This window comes from Uloborus diversus, chromosome 7 (genome assembly GCF_026930045.1).
Source record: "Uloborus diversus isolate 005 chromosome 7, Udiv.v.3.1, whole genome shotgun sequence".
In the NCBI taxonomy this organism is placed as follows: domain Eukaryota; kingdom Metazoa; phylum Arthropoda; class Arachnida; order Araneae; family Uloboridae; genus Uloborus; species Uloborus diversus.
The window spans coordinates 56,089,281-56,108,591 of NC_072737.1; the positions used below are offsets into that span (position 1 = coordinate 56,089,281).

The 19,311-nt window shown below is 35.1% G+C and overlaps 1 protein-coding gene across 2 annotated transcripts; it reads right to left on the bottom strand.

Moving 5' to 3' along the window:
- Nucleotides 1-2,106: 2,106 nt before the first annotated feature.
- On the bottom strand, nt 2,107-11,847 carry LOC129225696 (techylectin-5A-like). 2 transcript variants are annotated; one of them, XM_054860173.1, is made up of 6 exons: nt 11,765-11,847; nt 9,171-9,319; nt 5,368-5,531; nt 3,870-3,975; nt 3,302-3,466; nt 2,107-2,538 (listed from the first exon to the last, which is right to left on the bottom strand). In XM_054860173.1, the coding sequence occupies exons 1-6, from the start codon at nt 11,800-11,802 to the stop codon at nt 2,237-2,239; spliced, it is 924 nt and encodes a 307-aa protein (XP_054716148.1). In that variant the 5' UTR covers nt 11,803-11,847; the 3' UTR covers nt 2,107-2,236. The 2 variants fall into 2 exon arrangements, with proteins under 2 accessions (XP_054716148.1, XP_054716149.1); XM_054860174.1 differs by lacking the exon at nt 9,171-9,319 and having other exon boundaries at nt 11,765-11,829.
- Nucleotides 11,848-19,311: the final 7,464 nt, after the last annotated feature.

The following is a 19,311-nucleotide window of genomic DNA, read 5'->3' on the forward strand; positions in this document are numbered from 1 at the left end:
AATTCGAAAAACGATTAATTGAAGTTATTTAGATGATTTTACAAAGCTCAGTATCAGTTGTGTAGCAACGTCGAAACTGGGTGAGAACAGCACTTCCTACATTACGAAAGCCATTGCACACCTAACATGTAAGTCCTCATAACGTAACAACAGAAGGCTGAGTAATCCTTACTTGGCTCAGCACTTACCAATGCATGCAGCAATCTCAGATAAAGGTTGGATTTTACGGCTTTTTTTTTTTTTTTTTTACAAATAGTACTTTTGCAGTAGAGTGCTTCGTCAATTTGAACTCGTTTCAATAGTTTAATTAATTACATAAATATAAGTGTTTTAGTAATCCTGTGTTATTGTGAAGAAGGAAAAAATCCTTGAAGAATTTCAATCATATAATGGATAAAATCACTTGAATACTATGCAAGAACAAGTAAGTGATTTATGCATTCTTTTATGTTAAGAGTTAAAAGATATGTTTGTAAAGTAGTGTTAGTTGCTGCTTATCATGCTGTGCAAAAATTTTTTAAAGATATAGATAAATATGATAGATTAAAATTTATTGCAGGTTTAGAATTGTGTTTTCTTTTCAAGCTATCTACTATGCAAAAATTCGAAATCTAAAATATGTTTTCCCATTCTTTAATGAAAGAAATATTTAAAGAATTTCCCCATTTATTTACAAGGAATTCTAATCGCCGAATTTCCTGTTGTCATTGTTTTAATTATTACAGAATGCAGCTGTTGAATTCACGAACATTTCTTAGAATAAAACTAAAAAACTTGTTTTGATTAATTAGGTAAGATGAAACAAATTTCGCCAAGGATCAGTAAACAAACAGAGAATTTGACTTGCAACTAGAGTTTTTTAAATATCACACATTTTTTTTTTTTTTTTTTTTTTTGCATAAAAATTCATTTGATTTCTTTTGTTGTAGATGGTGACATATGATTTATATAATTCCCAGAAAATATTCATTTGATGCAAAACACATATGATTTTCAATTCTTGATTTTTTAGAACCCTTTTTACTTCCTTTTACAAAATAAAATAAGTATTGTATTTGCGAAAAAAAATTCACTCAAAAATCTGCCTTAATTTCCAATTTGCTTACCCCCGAATGAATATTGAGTTTTTTTCAACCTGACCACACGTGGATATATTCCTAAGAACGTATAGACACCCGAAATATCCATTTTGACGATCGCTGAATTAATTACAACGAGTTTTCTCATGACGTCTGTATGTAATGTGTGTATGTGTATGTGCATATGTATCTCACATAACTCAAAAACGGTATGTCCTAGAAAGTTTAATTTTGGCATGTGCACTCCTAGTGGAGTCTAGTTGTGCACCTCCCCTGTTGGTTGCATTTGGGTGTTCCAAAGGGGTTCTTTTTTACCTTTTTGGGATAAAATCATTTTCAATTTCAATGCAAACTCAAGTGGTGTTATAATTTGGCAAACACTTGGCAATATATTGCCAAGTTTTGTCACCAACTTGGTGAAAAAAATTTAGCGTTTTTTTTTTTTTAATCTGCTTTCAATTTGGCCATATTTAGAGAGTTAACCTTTGAATCACATTAAAACTGCCAATATTGGGAAAATTTATCTGTATAAAACGGTTTCTTTGCTTACTCTGAGGCACTATTATCGTTAAATTGGAGTAAAAGGAAGTCATGTGATTCACACACATCAGCCAGCTGATTTGTGATAACCTTTGCGTTACAAGACGTGAACGCTTCTGCGATAGTGAATGGAAGATTTTAACGAAAGTATTTAAAGAGTAGGTTTTTTGTGCATAAATTTGAGTTTAAGATAGTTACAATTTAAATCAATTATTTATGTTTACTTAGATTTTATGTAAATATTTCTAATAATATTTCGCTTATTAAAATGTTTCATTTCGGAAAAGGATTAACAGAAGTTGCTTAGATGAATTTATATTTTTGATTCAGTCTATAGAGTCAAGTATTCACACTATCTCCTGTATTGACAGAATTTATCTCATTCATTAGCCATACACATGTTGTTTCTTTAATTCCTGTTATTGAGAATAAAAATACTGCAAGGAAGAAAAGAAAATCTTTAAAAAACTTTTTTCTAGACTTTTTTTCTTCTTTTTCAATACAGAAACATAAATCTTACTAGTTTGTAAGACAGCAGCTCTTAAAGGTAGTTTTTTGCCTTTTGATGCAAAACTTCAAGCAACTACTACTTTAGTTTCCTTCAATCTGGAATTCTTTTAATGCATTGGTGTTTCAACAAACCTCGTCTGAGACACCTTCACAAAACGTCTGGGTCTTATTTTAATTTCTGTTTCGGCCAGAGATTCTTTGTATCCTTTCCATGTGAGCCAGTTTACGCCATCAGCAAAACTTTCATGCTTTCCTCCCAAGTACAAACCGTTGAGATTCGAATGGTGGCATTTGTTGTACCACCACCCTCCCTTATACCGTTCAGAGCAGAACTCTTCTGGCATATTGTCATTGTCTTTATCCTTTGTGGAAAACTTTTGGCCATCATGTTGTGCAATCATAGAATCACCTAAAATATTTTTAAGATATGTTAGTTCTTCAGAACAAAATTGATGTAATACAGGGTGGGCACAGATCAGGGAATTCAGGAAACTTGATTAATCAGGGGAAAATCAGGGAATTTCGAAAAAAATAACAAGAATTCAGGGAAAATTGATTAAATGAAGTCCATTTTGACCATTTTTGGAAAATGTCTGTCTCTCTGTACTGTAAAACCTCTCAAATGCGGACACTAATGGGACAAACTTTTTTGTCCACAATAGAGGGGTGTTTGTAGGACAGGAGTTAAATAGTGTTTTTTGCCTTGGAATCGGGGAATTGAAAATTGTCCGCATGAGAGGGGTGTCCGTTAAGAGGAGTTTTACTGTATTTATGTGATCGGTTTTTCTTTGTGACCGCTCTAAAGCACAGACTATTGCATGAAATCAAACGATATTTGGTACACATATCGTCGCCTCAGAGCAATAGCAAGATATATTAGTGTTATTTCTGGGGTTAGATATCTTACTGTTGCTCTGAGATGTCGATATGTATTGTGGGTTTCAATTGGAAGTGTATCTCTGGAACGAAAGATTGCAAAAATTGAAGTATTTCAGGTTAAACAGGGACATGCTGCATATGTTGTAGTGAAAGATCGAAATTAGACAATGTCAACATTCACCAGTGATGCACACCAGAAATTTTCAGTCTTTCGCTGATGTCTTTGCCATTTGAATGTCGACATTGATCGTGTTTCGCTCTTTCATAGAAAGTATCTAAGAAATTCCACTAACCAGCATCACCACTATAGTCCTTAATGTGCAGAGTGTACTGGTGATCTTCGTCATCAATCCAGAACAGGTCATACATGGCGTATCGTGTGTTGCCTTCAACATCTTTCAGGTCAAATCGCACAGAGTACATCTTCTGGTTGCTCAAAGCAAATATGTTGTCATTACCTGAGGGGAAAAATGAAGCATTAGACTTCTAGTTAAAACAACTTCATATGCAATGTACCAGTCAGCCCGATTATCACACCCAGAGACGGCAGTTTCGTCTTTATTAGAACTCATCAGTCAGGTTTGGTGAATAACTGAGCTGGAGGCAGATGTCATCTCATTGAAGCTGGGAGTGCCAACAATGAGATGACATCTGCCTCCTGCTCGGTTATTCACTAATCCAGACTGATGAGCTCTAATGACTGAAACTGCAGTCTCTAGATGGGATAACCGGGATATCTGGTATATTTTTCATGTAGTTCTGCCTTAGCCCTGGCTTAGGGGCAGTAATTCACTGCTAAACCTCATATGGTTTCCTATTTACTACCACTTCGTAAATAAGTTTAGACTAAGACAAACTTACCTAACCAAAAGTCTTTCTCAACATTTCCGAAGCCTTTTTTGTACTCTGACCAGCCTTTAGTAAAAAAATCTTTTGGTCTAGAAAAATTTCCTCTCCTCTGTATTACCTGAAAAATATTAGAATATTCATTGATTGTTGGAAAATACCCTATCAAACTCTTGAATATTTGTTGAATCGGTCGTTGCAAAAAGAGGTAGAAAAAGAACATTTTAGTTTTTTAGAAACGAGTGTACAATAAAAAGTAACAAAAATAAAAAAACAATTATCACTATTTTGTTTCGAGAGGGAGAGGGAAAATCATGATTGCGTATCTGTAGTATTGGAAAGATTGAAAAAAAAAACGAATTAGTAAGCTTGCTTAATCGGGTAACGGACAGACCCGGATCTGCGTACCCTCAGTGCAAAGGGACCCACGTCCTTAAACGACCCAACGTCCCAAGAGAGTGAGTAAAAACGCTAACACTAAGACTTAAAACTTTAGAAATATATACTGCTGACCTCTGTGGAGAAGCTCTATAGATTTTGTTGCAGGGGGCCCAAAATTTATACATTTGGGCTTAGTAAATGGATAAACAAATACCTGGCATAAGAATAAAACCTTCCGGAACCTAACATTTCTCCACAGACACAAGGTTAGAAAATCCAATTGCTCAGCTTCTAGTCTAGATTTTAAAAAAATAATAAAAATATAAAATAAAAACGCATTTTCTTAGTCCCATTCAACTGATAAAACTGCAAAATAGTGGTAAGGGTACAGAAAACCTTGGAGTGGGATATGATATGTTAAATATATCTGTTTAGTAGAATATTTTCCCCGGATAATTCAAGAGGACTGACCTATTTTTGTAAGTATTTTTACTAGGAAAAATTGTGAGAAATTAAAGGAAAATAATAACAATAATAGTAAGTGATTAAAAGACAAAAAAAAGAGAAAAATGAAAGGTGTTTTTTTTTTCCCCTGAAGGTGGGTTTTAAAGTGGAGAGTGGGTTTCTTAAAGACTTTCGAACGTGGAGGCGATACTTCTCCCAGAAAACACAAGTGTAAAAATGTAACCCCTTGACCAGGAAATAATAGGCACTTTGAAAAGCTAAGTAGGGATTAGAGTGGCCGTTATAGTTTGGAAAAAGAGATACAAAAGTGCCCGTAATACACATTCCCCAAAAATTGAAATTTTCCAAAAGCAATGTAAGGAAAGAGGTGCCAAAACTAAAATTTTGCAAGTTAAGTTTGAAGTTACATTTTTTTAAAATTTCATCCGTATTTATAAAAAGACACACGTACTTAATTAGTATATTATTTTGTTCATTGAGCTTATTCAACAACTTTCAAACTAGATACATTACTTTTCTCAAATGGCTATGGATTAATTATTACGTTCTTAGACGAATGTTATCAGTTTGGTAAGGTGGTGAAGAACATTTCCCCATGTCATCGAATATTATATGCTAGAATCGACAGTATTCGTTTAAGCTGGTAAAAAAGGTTGAAAATCCTTACAGTCCAGCCTCCACCGTCTGTTTTCATGTCGCAGTAAACATTCAAAGGGGAACCTTCGATGACTCTGCTTTTTGGCCAGATGGTCATTACGCCACTTTTAGTGTGTCCTGCATGCAAAATATCTGCACAGTCCATCGCAGTATCGGAGTTACATGAGTTCTGACCTTGGAAAGGAAAGAAAAAGTTAGATGGAACAAAGTCTAGAAGTGCAGATAGTTAATTTATATTTGAGTAGGGAAAGTTCACTTGTGGCTTATCTTACCTTTTTCGCCTAATTCATTCCACTAAGTATAGTCCACCTCACTAGCGCAGCCAGAAAACCCTTCTGGATGCGCTAGTGAGGTTCCCCCTTCTAGAGGCGGTGTTTGATCAAAAATACCTTCTGGAGGAGGGGGAGGGTTCGATCAGATATACCTTCTCGAGGGGTTTTTTTGAACAAAATTATCTTCTGGAGTTAGTTTTTTGATCCAAAAATTATTCTGTAGGGAGTTTTTCGATCAAAAATACCTTCTGGAGGGTTTTTTTTTTTTTTTTTTTTTTTTGATCAAAAATATCTTCTGCGGTTGGTTTTTTGATCAATAATACCTAGTGGAGGGCGTTTTTTGATCAAAACAGTCCTATCATTTGCTTTAACTACTTTATTAGAATACGCATTTATGTTATAACCAATGCCTCTGGGGGGGGGTGTTCCCCCCCCCCCTTCCTTCGCTGCGCCACTCGTCCACTTCACTATTAGTAGGCCAGCCCAATGCATTTTTGGGGGATTTTCCCGAGCGCGTTAGGTGATCATGGGGGAATACCTTGCATCTTGTCAGCAGATGAACATACCTTTGGCATCAGAGACACGTTAGGACATCAATTATATCGATATCTGACACGCTCAAGTACTTCCATGCAACTGTTTTTACATTTTTGAAAATCTGTAGACGCTTTCCCCACCACTGAAAGGGGAACATTATATAACATTTTATTCTTCTTGTAATATAAACTACAAAATTGGTCTCCACGACGCTCAAGTGAATCCCCATTTAGCATCATGGGCTCCCCTAGTTATATTATTGGCGCTCGGCAAACTGCAAAAATCAAATATTTTATTACTCGTTGCTTTCAAAATTGTAAACTAACAACGAAGTTTCAAGCAGAAAACTTGCTTCTTCTATTTCTGACTGTAGCAACTCTGGCTTTTCTTATTTTCAATCGGTTTTGAAGTAGATTAAACCAAACGCCAAGGATTTGGAGATAACTATAACGTCACGAGGTCAAAAAAGTACCTTCTACGTTTTTTACACTTTCCGTGTATGAAATGGGCTGTCGTTTAATTATTTAAGACGTCTCTTAAATACAGCGGTAGAGAATGCGTTCAGCATCTGATTTAAGAGCGAGTAATTAGCAGATCTAAGTATTGACAATTTGAACTTACCTATGAATTGTTCATCTGATAAGTGTGGAGTCACAACGAATATCAATACAGAAGACGTGCACTTTCGGATGAAAGAACATCCGTCGAAAGTCAACATTCAAAGACATCGAATCAAATTTTTATCCGGTTTTCTTTCAACAATCAAATCTTCCAATAGCTCCATCCAGGGCCGGATTACTAAATAAGCAAAGTAGGCAGCAGCCTAGGGACCCCGAGGTTCTGAGGGGCCCCAAAGAAATATTTTAGTTGAAAATACGTTAAAAAAGTTATATTTTCCTCAAAAAAGCCTCCCCCTCCCTCTTCCTTGTTCGTTTACAATAAAAGTATTGCGCGTTTGTGTGTGAAAAATTTAGACGCTGCAGATCCCCCCCCCCCCGTTTGTTGACCTCGCGATGGCTCTAGGGGGCCCCAGCCTATGGGCCTCCGAATCCTTTATCCGGCCTTGGCTCCATCCCTATTGAAAAATGGTCATTTGCAAGCAGAAACACGTGTATGCAATAAATTGCGTTTTTTTCCTTTTACTAACTTTGCTTATCAATTTTATTAAAAGTACTCAAGGAAAAAAATACAGTCTAGTCCCGACTTACGCGAGGGATGCGTTCCAAGACTCCTCGCGTAAGTTGAAATTTCGCGTTGTGGAAAAATACATGCATACAAATTTTTTAAAGCATACCAAATACTTTTAGGCACTTATAAACATCCCTCAAACTGCTCTAAAGCATTCCTTAACCATTACAGTTTCTTCCACAAAGAACTGAACTTTTACTGTATTTAAAAAATAAAAAACTGTTATTCAACATGAAATACTTAAGATGCACAAAATGAATGACCAATGGGAATAAAAGATATAAAATAAAATAACACGGTACGCACTGCATGCAGTAAAATTAAAATGATGCACAAAATAGTACTGTACAGTAGATACAGTAAAAATATTTACGAGTTAAAAAATGAGGATACTAGTGATGATTTATGCTCCAAGATCAGGTCGTTATTATCTAATACATTTTTAAATACGCTTCACCTTTTATTTAAAACGTTTTAATTTCTGGCTACATCTCCTCTACCTGATCTTTTTATTAATCCACAATGCAAGAGCGCGCGTATTAGCTTCCACTTTCATAATTTTTACTTTGCTAGACTGCTCTGCAAGCTTCAATATTGAAACTAAGTTTCAACTTTTACGGACACCTTTTTGTTTTGACTTTTAATTGTACATATGGAAGATTCACTCATACTTATTGTCGCGCTACCTTCGACGTTTTGTAACTGTTCAAGCATATCGAGAATCTTAGCCCTTTTAAATTTTTTTATCGGAAACTTTCTTTTTCTTCATATTTTCAAACTTTAGATGAAGGTGACACTAAGGTGCCATTATGGTTATTTGATGCACTATACTAGTTTGGCGTGGGAACTTTGGCTGTCAGTGATGCTCAAAGGGACGTAATAATATTCACGAAATCAATATTTAGTAGCCAATAACGAAGCTGATACTTCCTTCTAAAAAAACTCATGTTGTGGGCCAAAAATTCGCGTTATCTCTAAAATTCGTCACTCGTGAAAAATCCGCGTTATAGCCATTTCGCGTAAGTCGGATCGCGTTGTAGCGGGAGTCGACTGTACTTTTTTTACACAACATTAAGCATTCATCCGTTTGAGTTCTATTACTTTTGTAGTACACTTTTCCTTTCTTTATAGTCTACTCAACATAGGGTCTGGTATATTTCACTACTTTCAGTCTTTGATCTAGAAACAAAAAACGACGATCATTCCATGTATCGCTCATTTGGGAGAAAAGTGCCACAATACGAAGAAATGAAATTTTACAGGAGAAGCGTTTGAAGTTGAACTCTTCAGGCAATTTGCATTACGAAAAGTAAGTTCGCTGTGCTCTCCAGTGGTTAATATTAGAACAAAAAATCTGTCATTATTTTTCAAAGAAGATGTTGATGATACCTTTGAAAAAAAAGGAAAATTTTTAAATTTCGTATTGTGGCACTCTTTTTCCGAACGAGCAATATAACGAGAGCTTTGATGGACTCATTGAATTACAACTCACATTCAAAATTTACTACGTGTTAAGAAATATAACGCGTCTGCGTTCTTTTCTTTTTATTTTGCTGAACGCTAAATCATGATATCGTAGCCTCTGAGCAACAATAAGATATCTAGTTCCAGAAACATAACACTAAAGTGTTAATCTGAGGCGACGATATTATGATCATGATATCTCGTATAAAATATTAACTTCAGTATAATTTTGCAATTATATTGTCTTCCAATGCATAAATGATTGAGTTTTGCCAAATTTACAGTTTTATAATTTTACGAAAAATTAAGAAAGAACTTTTTTTTTTTTTCTAGGATCAAATTCTATACTAACATTTTGGTATTTCCATTTTCACTTTCGTTATTATTTCATGGGTTATATTCATTGGGGAAAGACATTTTTCACTTTGACTGGATTTTTGAAGTGATTCAGTTCCTTCAACCAGAAGAAAACTTACGAGTTCAGTAAGACATAAAACCAGCCTAAAAATAAAAGGGAAGAATCCATATTCATAAATTATTCATAACTAAAATGTTGTTTTATTAAAAGTGTGCTAAAAAAATATCCTTGTGTTTTATGTATCTGGTTGACCGGAAAGTAATGTGGATTTTTTTAACAGGTTCAGTCTAGTCCCGGCTTACGCTATGGATGCGACCCCTCGCGTAAGTCGAAAGTTCGCGTTGTGGAAAAGGGTATGTGTAAAACCTTTCATTAACGTATCCAATTATTTTAGACACTTGCAAACACCCCCTCAACTATTAAAAACCATTTCTTAGCTATACATTACTGTTTCTTACATAAAGAACTGAATGTTTACTTATTTAAAAAAAAAAAACGTTTTATTCAACATTAAATACTGTTAAGATGCACAAAATCAATGATCAATGGGAAAGAAAGATAAAATAAACCAGTATACGGTGCGTACAGTATACAGTAAGAAAAGCAAATGCACTATATTTGTACAGTCAAGTAGATCCAGTAATTATATTTTTAACTTTAAAAAGTGAAGATGATAATGATTTATGCTGCGTGATCAAACCGTTGTTCTAATATATTTTTAAGCAGTTGCTTCACTAATTCTTTTATAACGTTTCCATCTGTGACAACACCCCTCTTCCTGTTTTCTTTAAATTTCGCGTTGCGATTGAGGAATTCGCGTTAGACCTAAAATTCTTTGCTGGTGAAAAAATCGCGTTATAGCCATTTCGCGTAAGTCGGATCGCGTTGTAGCGGGAGTCGACTGTATTTTTTATTTTTAATCATTGATGTTACACTAATGTATCAATATGTATGATGTTTTGACTCATGGAAAGAGGGGAAAATCTGACAGCTTCTGTTGATTAGAAACCCTGGCATGTTGGTCTTCCCGGGAATGAAGTAGCCAACGACCTTGCCAAGGCAGCCGCCTGTGCTCCTGTCGACCCAGCAGACCAAACGCGATGAACTTCAACTGAGTGTTCCTCCATGGCGTGGGAACTCTTATGAAAAACCTGGGTGGAGCCTCCTTCTCACCCATGGTACTTACAGAGACACCCAGGAGCCGCATTGACATTCAGGGGATCCAGAGTGTATCAGACGACTTTCTCGAGATTTTCCACGGGCCACCTTAGATGCTTGGTCTTTGAGGATGGCGTAAAGAATTACCCTACTTGCTCCAAATGCAACGACGCCATCTTTTCTCTCCATCACATCTTCCAATGCCTGGGGGTTTTCCAGAGAAGAGGCTGGGGCCAATCCACTCCATGGCGTGGGAACTCTTATGAAAAACCTGGGTGGAGCCTCCTTCTCACCCATGGTACTTACAGAGACACCCAGGAGCCGCATTGGCATTCAGGGGATCCAGAGTGTATCAGACGACTTTCTCGAGATTTTCCACGGGCCATCTTAGATGCTTGGTCTTTGAGGATGGCGTAAAGAATTAACCTACTTGCTCCAAATGCAACGACGCCATCTTTTCTCCCCATCACATCCTCCAATGCCTGGGGTTTTCCAGAGAAGAGGCTGGGGACAATCCACTTCTTTTCTTGGACTTCTGGCACATCTTTGGATTCATGGATCTGGTCTAGTTTCATCCATCCGGTCTAGTTTCACTACACCAGATGGGGATTAGTCCCACCACCATCCACCATCAATATGTAGCGTGGAGACCATGAGATAATTGAGACAGAAGTTAAAAGTCTGGTCACAAGCGGCCCCCCCCCCCCCCCCCCGAACTTTAATTTTTGGGAAGGTGGAAATTCTCAATTTGCCAAAAGGAACTCCATATTTTGCCGGATAATTTTTCCGAATGTGACTCAAAATTTTGCCGAATGATGATAACTTTGCCGAGTCGTCAGACAAAATTTGCCGAATAAGGAAATTTTCGAAAGGTCATAGTGACCTCCCGTGAACTCGCATCGGGGAACTTCTGGTTCCAGCTATCAAACTCTGAAATTTAAAATCAGCCATTCATAATCGTTATTCGTTAAAAGACATAAGTGACGATTATTGTGCTTAAATTGAATTGTAATAATCCACATAAAAAATAGCGAACTCACTGATCGAGTAACGGTAACGTCTCTGACAATGAAACTCGCTCCATAACATGATAATTTGATAATATTTTTCGGTAACGATTAACATGCAGGGAAATGCTTTATTGTGACAATACTGAACTGGACCCGGAATAAGTAAACTGTTTTACTGGTAGAACTGTCATTTTAGGAGAATGAAGAAACGAAAAAATGGCCGACTATATGACCGCTATTTACTGAAATTTAGGGTTAATCTACTGGAGTTACTGTTAAAATTTCAACTATCAAAATATCACCAAATAGGCAATTGCTTCGTTCAAATGTTGAAGCAATTTTCACCCGTCATGCCTTGACTGGCGATTTTTTAGTTAAATAATATTTGCGTATTATAAAAGTCATGGTGTAAATACTCACATTGTTTTTGCTGCATTCAGTAAGGTGTCAAATCTCATTTTGAAAATAAGAGAGGAAGCAGAAAACTTGTTCTGCTTCCTTCTTTCCGAATTAACATCTTTCAGAAGAAACCTCTGCGTTCAAAGGAAATGACAGTGACGTAATTCCCCCCCCCCCCACACACACTCAACAATTACTCAATCTAGACTTTCTAGACGCATATTAAAAGGTTAATGTAATCAACAATCTATTTATACAATAGGGGAAGGTCGTGCACCTTGGGCAGTTGTTTTCAATGCTAATTTTGAGAATGGAAAGCAATGTAAAGCAAATAGTTTTTGATTCTACTTGTCCTCTTGCTTGTTAGCTTTCTATTTATTTTGAAATTTTGAAAATTTTTGATTAGGTGAGTTTTGGTGTGTGTTTTTTTTTTTTTTTTTTCAAAAAAGTGTTTTTCCCAAGGTACGATAAAGGGTTGTACCTTGGGCTTGCGTTTTTTCAGTTGTGAAATAGAAGGAAAAGTCAGAGAAAAGTTCTCAAAACAATGTTTTTCGTAAACTTTTATTTCAAAATATATTTCTGAACAAGAGGACACAACAGATGTTGTTCTGTTCAAATTCTGTAAATTGAAAAATTAAAAAAAAATTTCAATAACTATCAAGTGTTTGAACCGTTTTGTTGAAAAAAATAAACGAAAAGAAAATGTTTTAAGCTGCTTGGTGTCAGATTGCGTATATATATTACAATTTGATTTATCAAATTCCCACTGAGCAGTGGTTTTCTTAAATTTTTTTTCTTCCGTACTTGATGGTTTGTTCCTTCAGCCATGCTCAAAGGATAAAAAGCGTCCTCAGATATTAAGTGTAAAAAACTAACCAGAACAAACGGGAAATCCCGCTGCAACATCCCCCATATGAAAAAGAATAAAACAATCGAAAGTATATCGTTTTAAAAAATAAAATGTAAAAACATTTCTCTGAATAAATGAAAATCACTCATCCCGCCCCCCCCCCTCTCCCTCCCGATGTAAAATAAACACATTCTTCAACTAAAATAACTAATCACTCTTTAAAAACGAATAACAATTCTTTGCAATTTGAAATATTTCGCCAAATAAACAGAAAATGCAATAAATTATATTAACAGTAGCTTTAGAATGTAAACAAGTGATCACGCAACTCTATTGTTTATAGTCAAAGTCGCCAAGCCACCACGTTACTGCAATCCAGCCGATCAGCGAGCGAAACTAACTCCGACCGATTAGCGGTCCGATCTTTCGAACGAAAACTTTTAAAACTTCATATATTGCCCAATTTGTTCTTTCCACCATAGATAAAGATCTTCCACTGCACTGTAATTTATCTGGACGAAAATAAAATTTGTTTCGTCTTTAAATTCCATCATCTTTTCCTTTAATAATGTTCTGATTAGTTTGATAATCCTTAAAGTATTTTTGACATTGGTGGCAAAACTCCGATGGATTTGAGCCGAGAAACAAATGTTGCTATGTGCGGTACTTTCTGATCATTTGGTTAGGAAAACCTGAAGCACCGATCCGGTCACATGGTTCAACTACGACAATAAAACACACGTTTTGCGTGAACCTTCCAGTACTTTACTTTAAAATATATCACGGGACTTAAAATCGTTGCTTTCAAGAAATGAAGGCTTCACTCTCTCTCTCTCTCTCTCTCTCTCTACGTTTTATCTGTTCTCAATATCACAGTAGGAAATTTCTTTACGAAAAGCAGAGCTGGCTTTCTTATTGTCCTTTGGCAACGGGTTAAATATTTATTTCAGTTCTCGCTCAACAATTCGCAACTCCAACGAACTATAGGGGGCACTGCAGTCACTGTCTAATGGCCGACTTAAAAACTAAAACAAACGCATGTGGTAACGAAGAAAATGCTAAAAGTGTTGTGATTTTTGTTCGTATGTATGATATTTTTCGCTTTATTCTTTTTAAATTAATTTTCAAAGTCTTGTGGATATTCTGGCCCACGTAGAAAGAAATGAGAATTCAAGAAGCATTACTAAACGTCAAAGATTAATGCAAACTACGTAGATCGTAGTTCTAAGCAGCTATTTCCACGATGTTGAATTCGATATTTATCAATTCTTGATAAAACTAAATAATAATTGTGGCCTGACAAGAACAACAATTAATGCTAGAAAATTCAATATGACATTACAAATTATTATCGAAAGAAGATGATACTTCTTTGCCTTGCTTGGCCTTGCATTTGTTGCTGAGTTATTTCTCTCGAATTCCCGAATCGGTTAATTTAAAACTTTTCTGTTTCGATTTTTCTAATTTCTGAGTTACGATTTAATTATGTCAAGTTATGCAAATCATCTACAGAATTCTTACGGATATATGGTGGTAGTTTTCTTTTCAGTTGATTGACCATTATTTCTTTTTACTTATCGAATTCTGTAATCTTACTACCATTTTATTCCACTCATGATAAAAATTAAAAATGGTTTAACTAAAAACGCGAAATCTCGCCAAGGCTACTTTGCTCGCACAATACTAAAACTATAACCCTAAACAAATTTGGCGAAACCTTTCAGCTGAGAATAAAAGGAATAAAGTAAATTCTTTCTCGGTGAAACATTTTTCATTTTGTTCTACGATAATATATTCAAGAAAATATTTTGCATACCGTCCATTCAAACTAAATGCTGCTGTAAAAGATGGTTAGTTAAATTAATTTAAGATTTAAAAAAAACTCATAATCTTACAAATTCATACAAAACAATAAAAAATTTTACCTTGTATAACGTTATCCAAGTTTGTTAATCCAGTTTTCGCTTTCACTATTTTCAATCAACTCATGTTTTAGAAGGAAATAAGGAAAACTAACATTATTTTGAGAAGCTCGAGAATACTATTAAGGTACGAATTAATTTCTGTAGCTGAAAGCAAACTAAGACTCATCGATTGCGTTAATAAATACTCAGAACAAACTGCCTGTGTTTACGTCAACAGACACACGTGGAACGCAATGTGGCAATGTTTTAGTTTCATCGGCAGTTTTGTAAATCACCGCAAGGCAGCGTATTCGAGCGCTGGAGTTCCGAATAGGTTAAAATAAATATTGATCATTTGGGAGACCATCCAATGTTTGAATTAATTAATTAATTAATTAACAAAAACCGTTTCCGATTCGATCCATCGCGCTTCGAAACCACAACTTTAATTACACACAAAACATTTGATCAAAATCGGTCCAGCCGTTTAAAAGCCTTATGGTGACGAACGTCCGCACAGAAGATTTTTATATATTAAAATAAGAACTAAATTGCGAACAATAAAACACATCGAACAATGCATTGGATCGAAAGAAAACTTACGTTGCTGCTATTTACTCGTCTTTGGAATAAATTTACTGCCTGACCATCGATTCCATGGAAAGGCTAATATCCCGTTTATAGGCGGAAATGGATGTATCTATTAGTTTATAGGGATGTTAGTTGGTTTGTTACAGATGTGCACTTTTGCCACTATTATTTAGCCTTGGTTTTGTAAAAATGAAAATTTGCTTTCTCAGCAACATTATTTAATCTTAAGTATATTCGATTTCTCACAGCAAAAATTAATTGATTTATTTATTCACAACAAAGTTTTTAGCTTACCATTTTGCTTTTACGTTCCTGAACGAAATGAAAATATTTTCTTTTCTTTTTGTTGTTTCCTTGGTAACTTTTTGTTTTTCCTTATTTTAATTTAGAGGGTGAAATAAATGAATAAGGCGCTAATGACATTATAAAATGCTTGCACAAAAAATCCCATCGTCATTTTTCCTTCTCCCCTGCTAGATTCATTCAGATGAAATAGTTTTTACTTGGCAGATTGCCAGTTACATACAATCTGCGGTCAGACAGTAATTTGCAATAAAAGTTTTAAATTCCTTAAGAGAAAAATAATATTGAATACATAACAAAGTCTTCTGTTTATCACAATACAGTCTAGAATGAAACTTGAATTTAATAATAGTAAACAGGGAAAAATGAAATTTACTTAACTAATAAAAAAAAAGTAGACGAAAATTAGCATGTGTTACTGAATAAACCAGTGAAACACTTTTTGTGATTGTATCTGCTATTTTAGCTAATAAACATTGATCCCATCAAAAGTAATGTTAAATTGGATCTCCTCTCGCTTGTGGGCAAGAGACTAATGTAATACCTTTATAGCATCTGCAACTCTCACTCTACAAACGTCTTCAATCGAAAATCATACATAAAAAAATCTCTTTTTTCGTAAAGATTTCAGTTTCTATCACTGAAATTGATAGAATAAGCAAATAATAATAATAATAATAATAAATAACATGGAGTGAAAAAAAAAAACTTTCATTTCACCAACGCTTAATTTTTCATTAATTTTTTCAATTGTCCAATTTTGAAAATAAGACGTGGTCTTGATGACGTCACAAATGATGTACTTAGGCGCATCTCCACTGGCTCGTTGAATGCTTTCGCTTGCGGTCCACCGCGTTTCCAAGTTGTAATAAAGTGAAGGTTAATTTCTCTTGATTAGAAAATGAAGAGAATATATTTTTTTTCAAAACCTCATAAAAACGAAGCAAACAGCGTATGTATACCATGATATAAAAAAAAAAACATCTGCATAATTTTTATTTAAGACAGATAACTTTTCAACTCGAGCAAGTTCGGAACGGACCCCTAGTCATTTCATTAATTTTAAATTAATGCAGCTACTAAGTTCACGAAAATTTCTAAGAATAAAGCTAAAAAAAATGTTTTAATTGATTCGGAAAGATGAAACTTTATGCTGCCAAGGAAAGTAAACAAGAAGAAAATATGTTACTCACAACTGACATTTTTTGAACAATCAACATTGCTTATTGTTCTCATTTGACTATTTTTGGCGTCCTATGATTGTATTCCTCCCCCCCCCCCCCGGCTTCCTCTGTAGCACCACCGTCGACCGGCTCGATGCTGCTGCTCCTCTAACGAAAACAGTATCCAGGTTGCGTCTATATCGCACGCGCATACACACACACTCATGCCTGCACACAGATGCAAACACACACGCGTACATACACACACACACACACTCGTGATTGCGAAAAACGTAATTTCAATTCAAGATGTCAAAATTCAAGATATTTTCTTTTAAATATTGCTTTCTGTTTCGCAAAATATTCATTTGATTACTTTGTGTTGCAGATAGTGACGCATGGTTTACATAATTCCCATATATATTTTCATATTTATGCCGAACGCATTTCATGTTCAATAATATATTTTTTCAGAATATTTTATTGTGATAGACATTGCGTAACAAAGTACGTGAACGCTTCCTGTTTATTTCTTTATGATATTGATAATTCAGACATTATTTTTCGAATTTAATAAGACTCCTTAAGAATTATGCAGATGTGTTACAATGAATTGGAAATTATGGTTACTGTTATCTTGTTATTCCCTACGTATTTCCTTATGTACAAGAGCGTTATTTATTACTAGCAAAAATACCCGGCGTTGCCTGGGTCAGTAATAATTTTTAGAAAAAATCGTTACTTGCTTTTGTTTTCTGTTTTAAGTGAAAGAATTTAAAACACATCTTTTTGACGTGATTAAAAATCGAGTTTCTTCCTTACCCATAAAACTAAAATAGCAATAAGAATAAAGAACAAAGTAGTATTGATTTAGAAACGAAAGCACTATATTTAAGCATATACAAATTTAAAAAACATGAAATTAATCTTCTCATGTTTAAAAAGATTAATCTTTTGATACTTTTTTTTTTTAACATGGAGTCTAAAACCTTCTGTGTATGGCTAATGAAGTACGAAGTGATTTAAAAAAAGTAGCTGCGCTCCTAATCCCCTTATACTTGCTTTAGTTATTTCGGGAAATTTCAATCATTGTGGCTCTTGGTGCGATTTTACCAAATTTGCGAAAGTCGGTTCGGGGTACCTTCGATGATGCTCCCCCATTCTTTCCTTACTTTCTAAAACGATATGATATTAATTTTCGTTACAGAGATATCGTCGCCAGATGCTGAGATATTTTTGGTCACCATAAAATGGCGCTAAACAGTTTCATCCGAAATGTTACCAAAATAAGTAATAAAATTTGGTGATTGTTTGAAATTGTGCAAAAAGGAAACTTAATGGAAGTTTTTGTGCCGTTTATGGATTTGCCTAATTTAGTTGCTGGATTATTTAACACAGTAAAAAAAGTCTTTTGAAAATTCTTTGATTGGCGATATTTTGTTTACATGGTGAAAACTGAGAAACATTATGACGTATTCTTCGGCTTCAAAAACAGCAACGTTGAAAAAACTGCCAAATGCATCAGCTACGGAAATCTTTCTGCAAAAATTTTGGCGATCTGCTGGTTGTTTGGATAATGAGTAGGTGTTCAATCAGCATAAATAATAATAACAACCATTAATTACATTAAAGTTCCGTTTAAATGGAAAATCATCAGCCAAATCATGTATTATTTGCCAATCTTGTGCAAAAATCTTACTTCAAGATTTGACTTGAGAAAAGCCTTGAACAATCACGAAAAGCAAAGAAAGTCAACAATACAACAATTGTCGCTATCGACAGGGAGTTGAGATGATACACTAAATACTGCATTGAGTTGAGGAAAGCCTTCGAACATGGATCTAAAAAGCTCATAACTCGTTTTTTATTCTACTTAGAAATTTCGAACAGGTGCCATCTTCAGCAGAAAAATCAGAGCTTTCGATGGACATATAATGTAAATATGTGCAAGTATTTTTTCATCCCAATATTAGAGAATTTATACAAAAATTGTGTTTTATTGCCCCCCTAAGGGGATTTTGCCCCCCATAACGGGACGAAAACTACCCTATATGTTATTCTGATGCATAAGCTATATTATTGTAAAGTTTCATCAAAATCCGTTCAGTAGTTTTTGCGTGAAAGAGTAACAAACATCCACAAACTTTCGCATATATAATATTAGTAAGATAAAAGCGTACATTATTAAAATTGCTTTAACTTAGAAAATAAACTTGTCATTTCTCCTTTGATCAATGTTAATTTGTTTGGTGAACTGCTGTTCTGAAAATAATAGCTTTAGAATATTAGGAGACATACGTTAAAGCGATTTTCATCCGGAAATTTCCTCTGAGTCAGCCTCTTTTGGTCACGTGACGAAACCAGTGATAGGGCTTTCTATGTAGGAGGTGATATGATTAATGGCGCCCAATCTTCCCATTTTGCCTTCCGATCGCTCTTCCGAACTAGAGCCGCTGTATACAAGGTTTTTTTTTTTTTTTTTTTCAAGGTCCGATCGATCGCGAAACAAAACCAGAAAGTCTAGCCCTTGATGCTGTGCGTAGATTTGTTCCGCAGTCTCTCAAGTAAGATTGTGCAGTGCATCAGGTCGCCGCGGTTATTTCGGAGCACGCAGGGAACGAGGAAACATGCCTCGAACAATTGCGTCTCCCGCTAAGTGTGAAGTGCGTACTGTAATTCGATTTCTGAATGCTGAAGGAAGGGCAATTCAGAACAAACGTAGAGGAATGTTGTCATCAAGCATTGTCATTCTGCACG

Coding starts and splice junctions, on each gene's coding strand:
- LOC129225696 (XM_054860173.1), bottom strand. CDS start 11,802: ATGAGATTTGACACCTTACTGAATGCAGCAAAAACAAT. Junction 5,532..9,170: donor GAAAATGGAAATACCAAAAT/GTTAGTATAGAA, acceptor TTCCTTTCCAAG/GTCAGAACTCATGTAACTCC. Junction 3,467..3,869: donor TGAGAAAGACTTTTGGTTAG/GTAAGTTTGTCT, acceptor TTTTCCCCTCAG/GTAATGACAACATATTTGCT.